Below are 18,932 nucleotides of genomic sequence, written 5' to 3'. Positions count from 1 at the left end.
AACCACAGCTTCCCTTTCATGTCCCTCGACTCTTATAACTGCCATCTGGTTTCTGTACAAATTGTAAATAGCCTTTCGCTCCCTGTATTTTACCCCTGCCACCTTTAGAATTTGAAAGAGAGTATTCCAGCCAACATTGTCAAAAGCTTTCTCTAAGTCTACAAATGCTAGAAATGTAGGTTTGCCTTTCCTTAATCTTTCTTCTAAGATAAGTCGTAAGGTCAGTATTGCCTCACGTGTTCCAGTATTTCTACGGAATCGAAACTGATCTTCCCCGAGGTCGGCTTCTACTAGTTTTTCCATTCGCCTGTAAAGAATTCGTGTTAGTATTTTGCAGCTGTGGCTTATTAAACTGATTGTTCGGTAATTCTCACATCTGTCAACACCTGCTTTCTTTGGGATTGGAATTATTATATTCTTCTTGAAGTCTGAGGGTATTTCGCCTGTTTCATACATCTTGCTCACCAGATGGTAGGGTTTTGTCAGGACTGGCTCTCCCAAGGCCGTCAGTAGTTCCAATGGAATGTTGTCTAATCCGGGGGCCTTGTTTCGACTCAGGTCCCTCAGTGCTCTGTCAAACTCTTCACGCAGTATCGTATCTACCATTTCATCTTCATCTACATCCTCTTCCATTTCCATAATATTGTCCTCAAGTACATCGCCCTTGTATAGACCCTCTATATACTGCTTCCACATTTCTGCTTTCCCTTCTTTGCTTAGAACTGGGTTTCCATCTGAGCTCTTGATGTTCATACAAGTGGTTCTCTTATCTCCAAAGGTCTCTTTAATTTTCCTGTAGGCAGTATCTATCTTACCCCTAGTGAGATAAGCCTCTACATCCTTACATTTGTCCTCTAGCCATCCCTGCTTAGCCATTTTGCACTTCCTGTCGATATCATTTTTGAGACGTTTGTATTCCTTTTGGCCTGCTTCATTTACTGCATTTTTATATTTTCTCCTTTCATCAATTAAATTCAATATTTCTTCTGTTACCCAAGAATTTCTACTAGCCCTCGTCTTTTTACCTACTTGATCCTCTGCTGCCTTCACTACTTCATCCCTCAAAGCTACACATTCTTCTTCTTTTGTATTTCTTTCCCCCATTCCTGTCAATTGTTCCCTTATGCTCTGCCTGAAACTCTGTACAACCTCTAGTTCTTTCAGTTTATCAAGGTCCCATCTCCTTAAATTCCCACCTTTTTGCAGTTTCTTCAGTTTTAATCTACAGGTCATAACCAATAGATTGTGGTCAGAGTCCGCATCTGCCCCTGGAAATGTCTTACAATTTAAAACCTGGTTCCTAAATCTCTGTCTTACCATTATATAATCTATCTGAAACCGGACAGTATCTCCAGGGTTCTTCCATGTATACAACCTTCTATCATGATTCTTGAACCAAGTGTTAGCTATGATTAAGTTGTGCTCTGTGCAAAATTCTACCAGGCGGCTTCCTCTTTCATTCATTAGCCCCAATCCATATTCACCTACTACGTTTCCTTCTCTCCCTTTTTCTACACTCGAATTCCAGTCACCCATGACTATTAAATTTTCGTCTCCCTTCACTATCTGAATAATTGCTTTTATTTCATCATACATTTCTTCAATTTCTTCGTCATCTGCAGAGCTAGTTGGCATATAAACTTGTACTACTGTAGTAGGTGTGGGCTTCGTATCTATCTTGGCCACAATAATGCGTTCACTAAGCTGTTTGTAGTAGCTTACCCGCGTTCCTATTTTCCTATTCATTATTAAACCTACTCCTGCATTACCCCTATTTGACTTTGTGTTTATAACCCTGTAGTCACCTGACCAGAAGTCTTGTTCCTCCTGCCACCGAACTTCACTAATTCCCACTATAACTAACTTTAACCTATCCATTTCCCTTTTCAAATTTTCTAACCTACCTGCCCTATTAAGGGACCTGACATTCCACGCTCCGATCCGTAGAACGCCAGTTTTCTTTCTCCTGATAACGACATCCTCTTGAGTAGTCCCCGCCCGGAGATCCGAATGGGGGACTATTTTACCTCCGGAATATTTTACCAAAGAGGACGCCATCATCATTTAATCATACAGTAAAGCTGCAAGCCCACGGGAAAAATTACGGCCGTAGTTTCCTCTTGCTTTCAGCGCCGGCAAACTAGGTAAAAGAATTATGAAAATCCGGCAAGGGCACTGATTCGAGTACAACCTGGCCATTCAAACGCCGGTAGTCAACAACAGGTCTAAAATCGCGCCCCTGATCCTTAGGTACAAGAAAAATTGGAGAAGCATAAGCAGAAGTAGAGGGTTTGCTGTCTCCTTGTTCCAACATCTGAGGTATCTTAGTCTTGAGTATCTTAACCTTCGGGGGTTACAGGCGGTATGGAGATTGCCCCCCTACTCGAGAACAAACTTAAGGCAAAGGGGATGATGCGGGTGCGATTACGGGAGTACACCAAGGCCTAAAGATTGGAACCCGGGTTCGTGTACCAAGCCGGCGTCATCTGCTAGCTCTAAGAGCACGAGGCTGATCACAAGAGCGTACCAAATGAGCTGAACTACCGCATCTGAAACAACGCCTGGGTTCCCTTCTGTGTTGTGTTATGTCCGCACTATAACACAACAAATATTCCGTGATAACCAAATTTAGTTGACCTTCTGTCACTCAAAACAAAACTTAAGTTCGACTGCACAACACTTCGCTGGCTGTAGCGCCAAGGAGAAATCAGAGTCACCGGTAGACAATACAAGTCCAAACCACTGCCAACCAGTCGATACCGACGCGTCGCAAGTTTCCAGCCGGGGAGGCCACAGTACGGTTCGGTCGTCGTGAATCCAGCAGCCGGGTAGTAACACAGTCATCGGCGAAGATTGAACTGGTTAAACGGGTTCAGGGAGCTCGCTTAAATCCGCAGGTCCGGCCAATCAGAGTGTTGGTAGATGGCGCCCTTATACAGTTGCTCACTCTGGTGGCAAGGGCAGCGCCGCCAGGGCAATCAGTGTCGATAGTGGTGTGTACGCTGCCGCTAACCCCGCGACGACGCGTTCACTGGCGCCAGTTGTCGACATCGTGTGCGGCGCCAGCGGTACTCGCCGTGTGCTGCGCGTGTTGTAGCACGCCGCGCCGAGTTCACGGCTGCTGAGTGTCGGCCGATACGACATTCTGCTAACTCCCACGGATGCGGGTAATCCGGAATCGGCCCAATGTCGCACCCTACAACCTCCCGACGCCCGTGGCTCTCAAGGGGCAATGCGGATGCTGCTACAACCACATCACGGAGTTCTCCCCAGGTCTCAGGCTGCTTACGGGAAACAAAATGCGACTTATCCGCGGCACGCATTCCCTTGAGAATGTTAGAAACTAATTCGCGTTCAGACAATTCAACAAGCGAGGCCAAGGAGGCTGTGTCTGTTGACGGTTGTTTCATTTTATTACGTAAGTGTGCGGCCGAAGTTCCGAAGACATCGATGACAAGAATGGACACACGAAAACGTTTCACATCTTTTCCTAATTTTTATGCCATCGTAACCTGTTCCTCTCAGTAACTTCCATTATCTACGATAATGATGGAAACTGAAGAAATGAATTAAAATTTGTGCCATAGGCAGGATCTGAACCCAGGTCGCCTTGCTTATTAGGCAGAAACTTCTGACCGTTACACCACCACAACACTATAGTCCACATTGCTGCACGAACTGCGTAAGTCTAGTACCTCCCCAACACAACATTGTGGTGCTATTCCAATGCCGGAGAGCCCTGGCTATAGTGACAATTTAGGGGGAAAATAGGCTGAGGATGTGAATTGAAGTTTGTGTTGGGGAGGTAATCGACTTGGGTAGTTCGTGCAGCACTGCCACACGTGGTACTTCTCTGGTGTAATGGTCTGCATTGCTGTGTGGCAAGTAACAAGACTCGGGTTCGAGTCCCCAGCTGTAGCACAAATTTTGATTCATTTTTTAAGCTTCCATCATCATCGTAGATAAAGATGAGACGAAATACCCTGGGGAAAATTTAATCATAAGATCATTGAGCCGTGCTCTCTCCCAATTATGCGTTTTCGTTAACTTCGCTGTCTATCTGTGATTGGTTTCCCGCCCTTACGTCTCGGTTACGTCGTGGTTCTTCACCATTCTACGTGTGTATAGATATTTGCGCCGTGTACCATCTTTGGTTTGGCGCCTGGAGGGGGGTCGGTCGGTTGTTGCGGACGAGGGAAGTTATTTCCGCGTGGTGCAGTTGGCTGGGGCCGCTGGCAGCCCCTGCGCAGTGTCGGAGCGTGTGTTGAGCTGTCCGATCGCTACGGGCTTCGTGGTTCACCGACCCAGGACGTCGAAATTGAGTAGTGGTTTCAACTACCCAAGACACGTCTATTCATGTAGTGGTGTTTCGCTTTGCTGGTTTGCTGTTGGGGAAGTTTTCCGGTTACCAACACCGAGTGGTTCTACTGCTGAGATTTAGCCGCCATGCGGTGCAATTAACTATTTTGGTCGGCTACGATTTGACTGCACCAGTGGAATTTTCTATCTTGTGGCCGTTAGTGTTCTTGTTACTTGCCCTGGGCACTAACGTAAATTCAGGCAGTGTTCTTTGAGTGAAGTTAACTATTACCGTGTTTCAAATTCAAGTGCACCAGTTGAATTTTCTGCGTAGTGGCCGTTAGTGTTCCGGTTACCTTCCCTGGCCACTAACGTAATTTTAGGCAGCGTTCTTTCCTCATCTGTTGGTGCTGTCCAGCCTGGTGTCTAATTTTGGCAGGTAATACATACTCCATTGTAGATTATCACGTTCGTAACATTGCTAGTTAGAGTTCTCAGTTACTGATTGAAAGGAAGCAAGTCGTTGTGTCGGTCGGTTCGTGGCTGTCCCCTGGTTGGGACAGCTTTAACACTGCAGCCTACTGCCGTTAAAGATTATGGTAGTATATTTTAAAATTTTGAAGTTTAATTGTGGCCCTCAACCATTGGTATAGCACCTTGCATCTGTTGCTTCTTTAAATTATTTTATTGCTATCTTAATTGGATTTTTATCTTGTTGATTTTTAAGATTTCTTGTTAAACATGCTGGCCTCCTGCCTTTAAAGGTCTATGGTAATATATTCTGAAGTTTTAAAATTTAATTGTGGCTCTCAGCCATTTGTGTTGCACCTTGCTTAGCCGGTCGGGGTGGCAGTGCGGTTCTAGGCGCTTCAGTCTGGAACCAGACGACCGTTACGGTCGCAAGTTCGATACCTGCTTACCCGCATCTCGTGGTCGTGCGGTAGCGTTCTCGCTTCCCACGCCCGGGTTCCCGGGTTCGATTCCCGGCGGGGTCAGGGATTTTCTCTGCCTCGTGATGGCTGGGTGTTGTGTGCTGTCCTTAGGTTAGTTAGGTTTACGTAGTTCTAAGTTCTAGGGGACTGATGACCATAGCTGTTAAGTCCCATAGTGCTCAGAGCCATTTGAACCATTCGATACCTGCCTCGGGCATGGATGTGTGTGATGTCCTTAGGTTAGTTAGGTTTAAGTAGTTCTAAGTTCTAGGGGAATGATGACCACAGATGTTTAGTCCCATAGTGTTCAGAGCCATTTGAGCCATTTGAACACTATTAAGGTAAATACATTGTTTGTTCTCTATCAAAATCTTTCATTTGCTAACTATGCCTATGAGTAGTTAGTGACTTCTGTAGGTAGAATCTCTTATTAAGCTGCCAGTATTGGCGCTCGCTGTATCGCAGTAGTTCGAGGAACGAAGATTTTTGTGAGTTAAGTGATTCTTGAAAGGTATAGGTTATTGTTAGTCAGGACCATTTTTTGTAGGGATTTTTGAAAGTCAGATTGCGTTGAGCTAAAAATATTGCGTGTCAGTTTAGTGTTGATCAGAATAGGTAAAGAGCGAAATGTCTGAGTACGTTCAGTTCTGCTCAGCTGTTTGAAAATCAAATAATGTAAGAGGTTTACCAGCACAGCAATTCATTAATTGTTCCAAGGGGACGTTTCACTGTGATAGGGCTTACCTGCATGAGGGTCATGCCGTCTGCCACCATCGCAGAGACCTCGTGCTCCGCTACATCGTCCGGTATGAGCCGGTCGGGGTCGACGCCGGTGGCGGCGCTGCAGATGCTCCGCAGCGCGGCGAAGAAGGCCGGGGCGTGCACGTCTGCGGGGGCGGCGCCGCCCGCGCTGTCTCTGGCCAGCCGCTCGCTCAGGAAGAGGCCGCCCTCGTGGAACGCCTCCAGGAAGTTCCCCAGCAGCTGCAACACGCCGCCGTACAGAGCCGCTCCACGGCGGAGGCGCCGCTCTCACAGCGTTCAGCCAGCAGGCGCACCCCCCCCCCCCCCCCCCCATCTCGCCGGGGTGCAAAACTGGTGCTGTGCTGCGCTGGCCCAGCAGTTTGCAATACTGCGCTCTTCTTTAATGACTTCTGTGGTAACCACAACCAACAGCGGGAACGCCTTGGGCTGCGGATCTGAGCCGCCAGGCGGGGAAGCCGCCGGCGGTGGAGCACGAACCACCGGGTAAACACAGGACGAGTCGGACGACAGACCAACGACAACCGACAACAACCGACCACCACCGACTACGAGCGACACAACAAGGAAGAGATACACAACGGAGGCTTGTGGAAACCACAACACCAAACACCGAACGTAAATCCACTCGGAACCAGAGCCAGGCAAATGTCAACAACGCGCAACGACCAGAACGCAGTACCGCCGAGATAGAAACTCAATCCAGAGCGAGTACCAGACTGGCTGGACTAGGTTTTTTTTTTTTTTTCTTTATTGTATTTCAATTCCCCATCGGGGCGGGCTGGCAGCAGCATATGCGCTGCTCTTCAGCCGAAAGACATAGAACAAAACAATAGAAGACATTTAAAAACAGCAAAGGAGAGAAGAAGGCGAACATAGATATAAAAAAGGGAGAACATCATGGAAGGCAATATACAAAAAACGGGGTGACTGTAAAATGGAGATAAAAAAAAAACTGTTTAAAAGTAGCACACACAAAAAGCCACACACTGCGACGATTAAAAGAACACAAGGCACAGTATGACTGGAGCATAAAGGTGTTGACAGATGGCATAGCACACAACGTAACACTGACGGCGAACCTCAAGGCAGTACACAGTTAAAATCACACCTCTGGACGCACACGAGAAACAGCACGAAACACAACACTGACGTGGCACACTGATGATGATCAATACAGAGGATCTGCCAGGTTCAAGGAGAGGAGGGAGACCTGAAGAAGGGAGGGAGGGGAAGAGATGGGGGAGGGGAATGGGGGGCGCTCGGAAGAGGGCCAGGTAGGGAGGGATGTGGGAAGGAGAGAGGCAAATATGGGGTGCAGGGTCTCAGGGGAGGGGGGGATGGAGGAAAATCCGCTCTGGGAGAAGGAGGAAAGAGGAGAAGGGGGCCCTGGGGAGGGGGGGGGACAAGGCCGGGTTATAGTTGGAAGGAAGGGTATATGTCACGGCGAAGTTCGTCATCCGGGAGGGGGAGGCGTTGGAAATTGCCCTGATGAAGGAGATGGAGGGTGTGGAGGTGGAGAGAGGGAGGGATACAGCGATAGAGGCGCGGCAATGGGCGAGGTGTGGAGAGGAAGGAGGAAACCAGAGGGTGGGGGGGATCAACCCTGCGAACAATGTAAAGGATGCGGAGATGTTGGAGGAACAAGAGGTGGTGGGGGAAGGGGATCAGTTCATACAGGAGCCGTGTGGGGGAAGGAAGGCGGATACGGAAGGCAAGGCGGAGCGCATGGCGTTCAAGGATTTGGAGAGCCTTGTAAAAGCGGGTGGGGCCGGAGATCCAGGCGATGCTGGCATAACAGAGGATAGGACGGATGAGGGATTTGTAGGTGTGGAGGATGGTAGAAGGATGCAATCCCCATGTCCGGCCGGACAGGAGTTTCAGCAGGCGGAGGCGGAAATGGGCTTTCTGCTGGATGGTCAGGAGATGAGGGGTCCAGGTGAGGTGTCGATCAAGGGTGAGGCCAAGGTATTTCAGGGTGGGGGTGAGTTGGATAGGACGACCATAAAGGGTGAGGTAGAAATCTTGGAGGCGAAAGGAGTGAGTGGTACGGCCTATGATGATTGCCTGGGTTTTGGAGGGGTTGAGACGGAGGAGCCACTGGTTACACCAAGTGGTGAACTGGTTAAGGTGGGTTTGGAGGGTACGTTGAGACCGTTGAAGGGTAGGATAGAGAGCCAGGAAGGCGGTGTCATCAGCATATTGGAGAAGGTGGTGGGGGTGGCTTGGGCATATCAGCTGTATACAAGAGATAAAGGAGAGGGGAGAGGACAGAACCCTGGGGGACGCCAGCCGTGGGATAAAAGATACGGGAGTTGGTGTTGTGGAGGGTGACATAGGAAGGACGGTGCGAGAGGAAGGAAGCGACCAGACGGACAAAATTGATAGGCAGGGCGTAGGTTTGGAGTTTAAAGAGGAGACCGGGATGCCATACACGGTCATAGGCATTATGGAGGTCAAGGGAAACAAAAATGGCGGAGCGACGGGAGTTGAGCTGGAGGGACAGAAGGTGAACAAGGTTGAGGAGTTGGTCGTCAGCAGAGAAGGAGGGTCGGAAGCCACACTGGGTAAGAGGGAGGAGGTGGTGTTGAGCAAGGTGCCGATGGATACGGTGGGAGAGGATGGATTCAAGGACCTTACTGAAGACGGAGGTGAGGCAGATGGGACGATAGGAAGAGGCGGCAGAAGGGGGTTTGTTGGGTTTGAGGAAGAGGAGGACGCGGGAGGTCTTCCACAGGTCAGGGTAGAAGCCAGTAGAGAGGATGACATTGTAGAGATGGGCGAGGACAGTTAGGAAGGAATAGGGGCTTTCTCGAAGGTGACGGTAGGTGATACAGTCGTGACCAGGGGCCGTGTTGCGTTTGGACTGGAGGAGAAGTTTAATGTCTTGTGCTGTGATGGGAGTGTTGACGTCGGAGGGGGGCAACTGCCCCAAGTACTGGAGACTAGGAGCAAGTGGAGCGACTGAGGTATCAGCACGTTCCATGATGGTGGGGAAAAGAGAATAATCAAAGTGGGGATCATCGGGGATGGAGAAGACCTCGGACAGGTGGGAAGCGAAGTGGTTGGCCTTACTGAGGTTGTCTGGAAGGGGGCGATTGTTATGGAGAAGGGGGTAGTGGGGAGCGGAAAGGGAACCAGTAAGACGATGGAAGGCAGACCAGTACTTGGAGGAGTTGATAGGGAGGGTGGCATTGAGTCGTGTGCAGGTCCGGCGCCAGTCCCGGCGTTTCGTTGCTGTAATAAGGTTCCGTACGTGTCGCTGTATTTGCCGGTGGCGTTGGAGTGTATCCCTGTCACGAGTGCGGAGGAAGGAGCGATAGAGGCGGCGGGATTCACGGAGGAGGAGGACAGCCCGCGGAGGGAGGGTGGGACGGTGCGGGTGGATGGTTTTAGTAGGAACATGGGCCTCCACGGCGTCAGTAATTACCGTCTGAAGGAAGGACGAGGCGCGGATGATGTCGTCAGGATGGCGATAGGTAAGAGGGTGGCTTTCGACCTGGGTGGAGATGGAGTCCCGGTAGGCATCCCAGTTGGCACGGCGATAGTCATGGACGACCTTGGGAGGGGGTGCAGGTCGCGGAGCCGGAGGGGGGCGGTTTGCAGACGATATGGAGGAGGGAGGTGATCGCTACCTGTGGGGTCAAGGACGGCGACAGTGATACGCCCAAGGAGGTTGGCAGAGGCAATGACAACATCGGGGGTGGTGTTACTTTCGGGTCGGGTGTGCTGGGGAACGGGAACAAGGTCACCCTGGATTGTGGAGAGGAACTGATGCCACCGCCGAAGGGCAGCAGGAGTGCGGCTATGGATGTTGAGGTCGGCGGCAATCACATAGGTGGAGAAGGTGTGGTCAATGTGTGAGATGAAGTCATAAGGGAGAGGAGCAGTGGAGCGGACATAGATGGTGGCACAGGTAATGGTGAGGGAGGGGAAGAAGACGCTAAGGATAAGGTGTTCAGTGGGGTCATTGAGGAGAGGTTGTGGCCGGACGGGGATATGCTTAAGGTGGCCAATCGCGACTCCACCCTGCGCACGAGGACCAGGAGCATCAGTGTTTTGGAGGATATAGGGGGAGGTGCGGATAGAATGGTGGGGCTGGAGAAAGGTTTCGTTCAAGAGGAAGGTGTCGACCTGGTGGTGGGAGAGGGTGTGCATGAGGAGGTATTTGTTGGAGCGGAAGGAGCGAATGTTCTGGAAGAGGATGCGAGACTCGTGCCGCGCCATGACGGGAAGGAGGGGGGGAAGAGAGGGAAGGGAAGAGACTTAAACGAGGGTGTCGAGGCGGGTGAAGGTGAAGTGGGCTTGGTTGTGGGAGTAAGTGGCGAAGGTGTGCAGGTGGAAAACAGAGCGAGCAGCAAGGGATATTTGTTGGAAGGTGTGCGGGCGCTGAAAAGGGTGAATGTTTTGGAGTACAACGGTAATGAACCGGATGATGTCCTCGGCCGTGGGGGGTGGACGGAGGGAATTGTTAGGATGGACAGGAGGATCGATGGGACGAACTGGGACTGTAAGTTCAGGGGTGGCTGGAGGGGGTTTAGCTTTACACTTGTGGGAGTATGTGGGATGGGGGCCATTGCAGGTATTACAGGAAGGAGAAGCAGCGAGGTTGGGGCAGTTCTTGAGAAAGTGGGAGGCCTTGCAATGGGGACAGGTGGGGGAGTTTTTGTAGTTGGGAGTCAGGTGGTCATTGTACATCAGGCACCGTTGGCAACGGTAGGATTGGGGAGGGGATTTGGAGGATTCAACAGGGTGGCGACGGTGGTATATCAGGGCACCCTGGGTGAGGGGATGGTCTATGGACGGGGCGGACTCTGAGAATACCCGCATGAGGTAGGTGGGACCAGAGGCATTGTGGATACGGCGGGCAGAGCGGATTTTCAAGTCCGGGTGGGAGTTCAGTTCTACCAACACTTCATCCTCTGTGATCACCGGGCTGAGCTTGGTGATCACAGCGGTGTAGGTGGGGGGGGGGCGACGGGGAGGCTGGGGCTCACGAGGAGTGGAAGCGGAAAGGAAGGGTGTCAGAGAGGCGTGGGGGCCAAACATAACTCGTGGGAGTTTTCGCAGGAGGTCTGTGTGAAATGATGGGGACGGGGACTTGATAAGGACTGAGTCCCTGCGGGGAATGAGTTGGGAGATGGGAGCACCAGGTAAGTACTTTCGTATTTCCTTGGTGAGGGTACGAGCGTCGAGGAACTTAGGATCGGGAGTTGACAGGACAAAGGTGTGGAGGGTGGGGGCCAAGGTAGGGGTGGCAGGAGGAGGGGTGGTGTCCATGGTGACGGCAGGGGGAGGGGGAGGTGGCGTTGATTTTTTGTGGGAAGTGGCGGGAGCAGAGTCGGTAAGGACGCGCTTTTGGGGTTTTTTGGAGACTGGAGGCTGGGAGGAGGGGAGAGGGACGGGTAGGAGAGGGAGGTGGCGGGTGGCAGATCCCTGTGGCGTAGTGGAGGCACCGGGAGAAGCAGCTGGTTCAGTGGTGGCGATGGTGGCTCGGCGCAACGTGATGCGTGCGGGAGATGCAGAAGACGACGCGACGGGGTCGGTGAGAGAGGGGAAGCCAACCACCTGAGGGGCGGCAGCAGAGGCGTCAACAGAGGCGTACGTGAGGGCGGGGGTAGTAGTGGGAGCTGTTGAGGGTGTGGAGGCTGGAGGAAGGGTGTAGAGGTGTGGGTATACAGCAGGGGAGGAGATAGGGGGGTGGGTAAGTGGAGGAAGGGAAGGGGAGGTGGAAGGAGGGAGGCCAGAGGCGGCACTCCAGGAAGTGACTGTGGGAGAGGGGGAGGGGGAGGTGTAGATGACGGTGGAGGTGGGAGTACTCATTGCAGACGAACGGCGACGGACAGACGGACGTGCAGCAGGCGGCGTCGGCGATGGGCAGCGGCGAACAGCAGGCGGCGTCGGCTGCGTCGGCGGCGGCGAACAGACGGACGAACAGCAGGCAGGCGGCGGCGGCGGCGGCAGCGGTTGCGACGACGGCGATGGACAGCCAGCAGGCGGACGGACGGACGGACGAACGAACGAACAGCGACAGCAGCGGGCAGACAGACAGACAGACAGACAGACACACACAATCTTCGAAGACGGAGATTCCACCCTGAGAGTAGCCCAGGCTTGGCAATCTGACGCTTTCGAAGGAGGGGATCCAACCCTCTAGATGCTGGACTAGGGCAGAGCGGGTCCCTATATACGAAACCGGAGGGAGCGGCTATTGGCCGCAGTCTGCACGTGGCGTAGCGGTGGCGTCCTCGCTGCGCGAGAGCCGCTGCGCGGAATAGCCGTCGCGGAGGCGGAGCCCTCTATGGGCTGACCACGTCCATTTGTTCTGGCGCGTGTTCGACTTTCGCGGCGGAAGGTACTAGAATTACTCTTAAGTACTGACGACATTTTCATTACACCATGTGATCAAAAGTATCTGGACATCCCCAGAAACATACGTTTTTCATATTAGGTGCATTGTGCTACCACCTGATGCCAGTTACTACATATCAGCGACCTCAGTTGTCATTAGACATCTAGAGAGAGCAGAGTGGAGGCCTCAGCGGAACTCACAAACTTCGAACGTGGTCACATGGTTCCGTGTCACTTGAGTCGTACGTCTGTATGCAATATTTCCACACTCCTAAACATCCCTAGGTCCACTGTTTCCGATGTGATAGTGAAGTGGAAACGTGAAAGGACAAATACAGCACAAAAGCGTACAGGCCGACTTCGTCTGTTGACTGACAGAGACCGCCGACAATTGAAGAGCGTCGTAATGTGTAATAGGCAGACATCTATCCGGACCATCACACAGGAATTGCAAACGGCATCAGGATACACTGCAAGTACCATGACAATTAGGCAGGAGGTGAGAAAACTTGGATTTCATGGTGAGGACGGGGCGTGAGGACGGGACGTGAGTCGTGCTTGGGTAGCTCAGATGGTAGAGCACTTACCCGCGAAAGGCAAAGATCCCGAGTTCGAGTCTCGGTCCGGCACACAGTTTTAACGTGCCAGGAAGTTTCATATCAGCGCACACCCTGCTGCAGAGTGGAAATCTCATTCTGGCAATATCAAATCTACCTTAGTGAACTGATATTTCTAGTTCTTCCAAGTGCATCAACTTCTATTCCTTCCTTCGCCACGTGCACGACTTCTAAATCCTCTTCAGTGCTTTTTTTTGTGTGTGTGTTTGGCTGCCGCAGACATACCATAACTGTCCAGTCTATTAGCGTCTATGTGCTCTTTGCAAATTGTTGGCAATTATCTTCCTGTCTTCCCTACGTTCCTCGCATCACATGATTCACGCTGTTTGTTCCTTTCCTGCATCACTGCTTATTCCTGTTCATTTTTCCCGCTCCTGACTTAACGCCTAAAACCATATCCAACTAGATCTTTCAGTTGGAATGCGAATTGGACATTTAATAAAATAAAATAAAATAAAACTATGAATAAGGTGCTCTGTTTATTATATGAAAACCACTACACCTAAATTAATATCAAAATTAAAAGTTCCCAAAGAGAATCACCCTGTCAGATCAGTCATTAATACAAGAGAGAGTCCTGCGTACAAATTAACGAGCTTGCTCAACCCGTTCCTTATGTGCGCAGTAACAACTACTAAAGGTGCAACAATATTGCCTAGATTAACAAAATTAAGATAAGCCGACCACTGAATTCTCCCGACTAGTCTGCCTGTTACGCTACAAAATCATTATCGTTATCTTCAGAGCCGCAACCTCCAGACCTTAAGATGGATTATATTAGACATTACTATTAAATGGTTATTTATCATAGTTGAGTTGAAACTTCCTGGCAGATTAAAACTGTGTGCCCGACCGAGACTCAAACTCGGGACCTTTGCCTTTCGCGGGCAAGTGCTCTACCATCTGAGCTACCGAAGCACGACTCACGCCCGGTACTCACAGCTTTACTTCTGCCAGTACCTCGTCTCCTACCTTCCAAACTTTACAGAAGCTCTTCTGCTTACCGCTGCAGAGTGAAAATCTCATTCTGGCATAGTTGAGTTGTTTATAATGATTTTCCCCTGATGTGACAATGAAGCCACTTTGTTTTGTAAATATCGGCGTTCTCGTTGCAGCAGTGTTATTAATTTTTCTTTTCTGGTACTTTGGCTGACAAATCCACTTCACTTCCTACAGAAATAGCTCTCGTGAGACATTCTGTAAGCGTTTCAGTGTTTGTATCAATACTGTAATTTTCACTCATCTTTTTAACCTTAAAGTGACGCATAGGTACGGTACTTTTTACTTGCATGTCTGGATGAACAGTCACTGATGACGATTGACAGCCGTCTGAAATCAACTGGAAATAGACTGGCCTGCATGAAGTGGATGATGTGCCCGCTTGCGATTAGCGGGAAATCTGGCCTCGATTCCTTGCCGTCACAAATGTTCAAATGTGACCAACAGATTCAAATGGTTCAAATGGCTCTGAGCACTATGGGACTTAACTTCTAAGCTCATCAGTCCCCTAGAACTTAGAACTACTTAAACCTAACTAACCTAAGGACACCACACACATCCATGCCCGAGGCAGGATTCGAACCTGCGACCGTAGCGGTCGCGCGGTTCCAGACTGTAGCGCCTAGAACCGCTCGGCCACTCCGGCCGGCTCACCAACAGGTAATGTATCTGTACCTCACACAACTGATGCCCAGATATAAGCAGTCTGTGAATTTATTCCGAGTTAACATAGGTATTACTTTAAATGAAGACAGTAGGCGGGACGCAGACTTTTTTAAGTTCACACTAAGATATTACGCAATATGAATAATATTCGTTAAATAAATGTCGATTCAGACATGTCACAAAGAAACTTATGTCAAGCTGTGAGCTAAATGTGAGACGTGTTTCAGCTTTTCCATTACGTAACTATGGTGTGGAATGTCTACTAGGTCCTCATTGTCTACATTGCAACTACAACAATAGAGCGTGGTCACTAACTTGGGAATCGTGCGTTCACGGCAGAGTGCACGCTGCTTGCACGTGGCGCAGTCCGGCAGTGAGCTCAGGTAAAATACTTTTAACTTCTGTTACGCGTGGCTTCCTTACGAACTATAAAACCAGTTCCGATACTTAAGCTATATTTAGTACACAGCAGCGTAGCACTTAAAATGAGTAAAAAGTAAAAACGCCGTGGCCACATATTTCGTGGAAACCCTTCAGATGTTACGGTGCAGAGTTCTAACAAGTATTACAGTAACAATGACCAATGTCGTAAAAGATACTTGATCATCGAGTAGCGATACGAAACTGTAAGATATGAAATAAATCAATTGTGTGTGCTGGTTAGTTCCCCAAAATCGTACAAGAAGTCTTATATACAGTAGTGAAGAAAGCGCACAAATGCGATACAAGTCTTTTTTAATTTTTGAAGGATAAGGAGAAGCTCTACCAAGAAACTAACTCCAGGAGTTGATGTAGGTTTGCTTCATTTACATACAGTATTTTGTTACAGTTAAACACCAGGAAAATCGGAAAACTATTTTTTCTGGTGTGCTGCTGCTAACAGCCGCCTCATGGGAACCGCCCCTTACTTCATTGTGTGGTCTTCTCTGTAACTTTAACTTCAGCAGTACGTCAAACAAGCGATTGCACTTGGGTAAGCCCAGCAGCTAAACGGCATAATTAATAGATTAAACAAAACGCATCCTTTCGCCTTTGGCTTCAGACATAACTGTTGACTCGATTTCAATATGGCAGCCCACGCGCATATGCACTAAATTTTGGCGCTTGGATTACAGCAGAATTTCCATTCTGCGCATTCTCTGTTCTGTGGTAAAGGCATGCTTAGTTTGCAGATGTCACACTAGAGTGCATTAGAATATGCTAACATGTTGTTGTTGTTGTGGTCTTCAGTCCTGAGACTGGTTTGATGCAGCTCTCCATGCTACTCTATCCTGTGCAAGCTTTTTCATCTCCCAGTACCTACTGCAACCTACATCCTTCTGAATCTGCTTAGTGTATTCATCTCTTGGTCTCCCTCTACGATTTTTACCCTCCATGCTGCCCTCCAATACTAAATTGGTGATCCCTTGATGCCTCAGAACATGTCCTACCAACCGATCCCTTCTTCTGGTCAAGTTGTGCCACAAACTTCTCTTCTCCCCAATCCTATTCAATACTTCCTCATTAGTTATGTGATCTACCCATCTAATCTTCAGCATTCTTCTGTAGCACCACATTTCGAAAGCTTCTATTCTCTTCTTGTCCAAACTATTTATCGTCCATGTTTCACTTCCATACATAGCTACACTCCATACGAATACTTTCAGAAATGACTTCCTGACACTTAAATCAATACTGGATGTTAACAAATTTCTCTTCTTCAGAAACGCTTTCCTTGCCATAGCCAGCCTACATTTTATATCCTCTCTACTTCGACCATCATCAGTTATTTTGCTCCCCAAATAGCAAAACTCCTTTACTACTTTAAGTGTCTCATTTCCTAATCTAATTCCCTCAGCATCAACCGACTTAATTAGACTACATTCCATTATCCTTGTTTTGCTTTTGTTGATGTTCATCTTATATCCTCCTTTCAAGACACTGTCCATTCCATTCAACTGCTCTTCCAAGTCCTTTGCTGTCTCTGACAGAATTACAATGTCATCGGCGAACCTCAAAGTTTTTATTTCTTCTCCATGAATTTTAATACCTACTCCTAATTTTTCTTTTGTTTCCTTTACTGCTTGCTCAATATACAGATTGAACAACATCGGGGAGAGGCTACAACCCTGACTTACTCCCTTCCCAACCATTGCTTCCCTTTCATGTCCCTCGACTCTTATAACTGCCATCTGGTTTCTGTACAAATTGTAAATAGCCTTTCGCTCCCTGTATTTTACCCCTGCCACCTTTAGAATTTGAAAGAGAGTATTCCAGTCAACATTGTCAAAAGCTTTCTCTAAGTCTACAAATGCTAGAAACGTAGGTTTGCCTTTCCTTAATCTTTCTTCTAATATAAGTCGTATGGTCAGTATTGCCTCACGTGTTCCAGTGTTTCTACGGAATCCAAACTGATCTTCCCCGAGGTTGGCTTCTACTAGTTTTTCCATTCGTCTGTAAAGAATTCGTGTTAGTATTTTGCAGCTGTGACTTATTAAGCTGATAGTTCGGTAATTTTCACATCTGTCAACACCTGCTTTCTTTGGGATTGGAATTATTATATTCTTCTTGAAGTCTGAGGGTATTTCGCCTGTTTCATACATCTTGCTCACCAGATGGTAGAGTTTTGTCAGGACTGGCTCTCCCACGGCCGTCAGTAGTTCCAATGGAATATTGTCTACTCCGGGGGCCTTGTTTCGACTCAGGTCTTTCAGTTGAAACGTCCCCTTAAAACAATTATACATGACTGTCCTTAAACTGACACACAATATTTTTAGCGCAACGCAATCTGACTTTCAAAACTCCCTACTAAAGAATGGCCCTGACAAACATTAAACTATACCTTTCACAAATCACTTACCTCACAAAAATCTTCGCTGCTCAAGCTACTGCAATACAGCGAGCGCCACTACTGCCAGCTAAATAAAAGATTCAAACTACTGAAGGCACTAACTACTGATAGGGGTAGTTAGCAAATGAAAGATATTAATAGAGAGCAAACAATGTATTTACCTTAATATCATCACAAATCATAATATATATATATCAGTTCATGACAAACTGCAAACCTCCGCCATCTCTCTCCCCACATCCACCACTGCTGGCGGCTCACCTCCAACTGATCAACGCTACGCGCTGTTCACAGCCAGCTGCCGCTGCCCAACACTACAATGGCAGACAACAATGCAAACTAGCCACAGACTGCACACAGCACAGCCAGTGATTTTCATATTGAGCGCTACGTAACGTTGCCAATAAGAAAACATAAACAGCCTACTTACATAGCCCCCATGCTCCTCACAAAAAATTTTACAAAATTTTTTTTGGGCAGTGGCCAATAATGATTTGATAAAATTTTTCATAATTACAATAACAAAGAAATCAAATGCACACACTTATTGATACAATGTTGGTCAAAAGCTAAAATTTTCTCACAGTTTATAAAGACAGTCCTGATCATTCATTACGGTAATCACAGGTTTTTTTTCACAAAGTCTCATTAGTAGCGTCGTGATAAAAATCGTGTAGCTGTCACATAAACTAACCTCTGTGTCATCTGGTATCTCTCAGAAAGTACTTTAAATCCGGAATGTATTTTCAAGTAAACCAAAATGTTGCATTAAAATCTCATTAGCAGTACTGGTAAATGTTCTAATCGTACAACTAACAAGCAAGAATGTACACACACAATTACACTGTGTCGTCTGTTCGCAATAACAATGCATTCGTAATTTCTGTTTAAATAATTTCTCTTGGTTCTTGGCTGGATATTGAACTTCAAACATTGTTGCATGGTAACAGTTTCTAAAGCATACTAGTAACGTGAAGTGAAACGCTTTATGGCAAAGACAAAGTTAAAAAGCAGATTATCTCTCAGTAAGCGGTTTTACATGTGAAGTGTGGTGCAATCCTTTACTCTTCCTAGTATGCAGACTTTCAACTTCAAAGCAATTATCATGTTGTTTACATCGGTAAAGAATGCTAAATCTTTTCTCAAGGCTAGCGTCTTTGTTATTTTTCCCTGAGCCAGCGGCCGCACGCAGCTGCCTGCTGTGCGAGTCATTGTCTGTCTCTTTGTTGGCGCGCGCCGTTATTGGGATTAGGAGACCTAACTTCTACAAATTCGCCTTGCCGAGAGGGCCCTGCTCTGTTTGAATCCCGCCAGTTCTGATGCAATTGACGTCTGTCGTTATGATCATATCGTCTGTCGTCATTTCGGTAGAATCCGTAGTTTCTTCCTTGTCGGTCACGTGGTGGAGAATTTCTCCCTGAATCGTAACTCCGCGCTGAACTGTTGCGTCTGAAGTTATTCTGTCTCCCCTGGTAATAA

At 48.3% G+C, this 18,932-nt stretch overlaps 1 protein-coding gene across 1 annotated transcript in view; it reads right to left on the bottom strand.

Annotated features, from left to right (window-relative positions):
- The window catches only part of LOC124550749 (cytochrome P450 4C1-like), an 87,433-nt gene that overhangs the window by 45,655 nt on the left and 22,846 nt on the right, over positions 1 to 18,932 (bottom strand). Inside the window, exon 3 of the mRNA XM_047125471.1 lies at positions 5,976 to 6,212. Within this exon, the coding sequence (XP_046981427.1) occupies positions 5,976 to 6,212 (237 nt within the window). The remainder of the gene's footprint in view (positions 1 to 5,975; positions 6,213 to 18,932) is intronic.

The sequence above is a fragment of the Schistocerca americana genome, chromosome 9, assembly GCF_021461395.2.
Source record: "Schistocerca americana isolate TAMUIC-IGC-003095 chromosome 9, iqSchAmer2.1, whole genome shotgun sequence".
NCBI classification, from domain to species: domain Eukaryota; kingdom Metazoa; phylum Arthropoda; class Insecta; order Orthoptera; family Acrididae; genus Schistocerca; species Schistocerca americana.
Note: the sequence above shows the minus strand (reverse complement) of the source record. Positions and strands in the feature narration are given on the sequence as shown.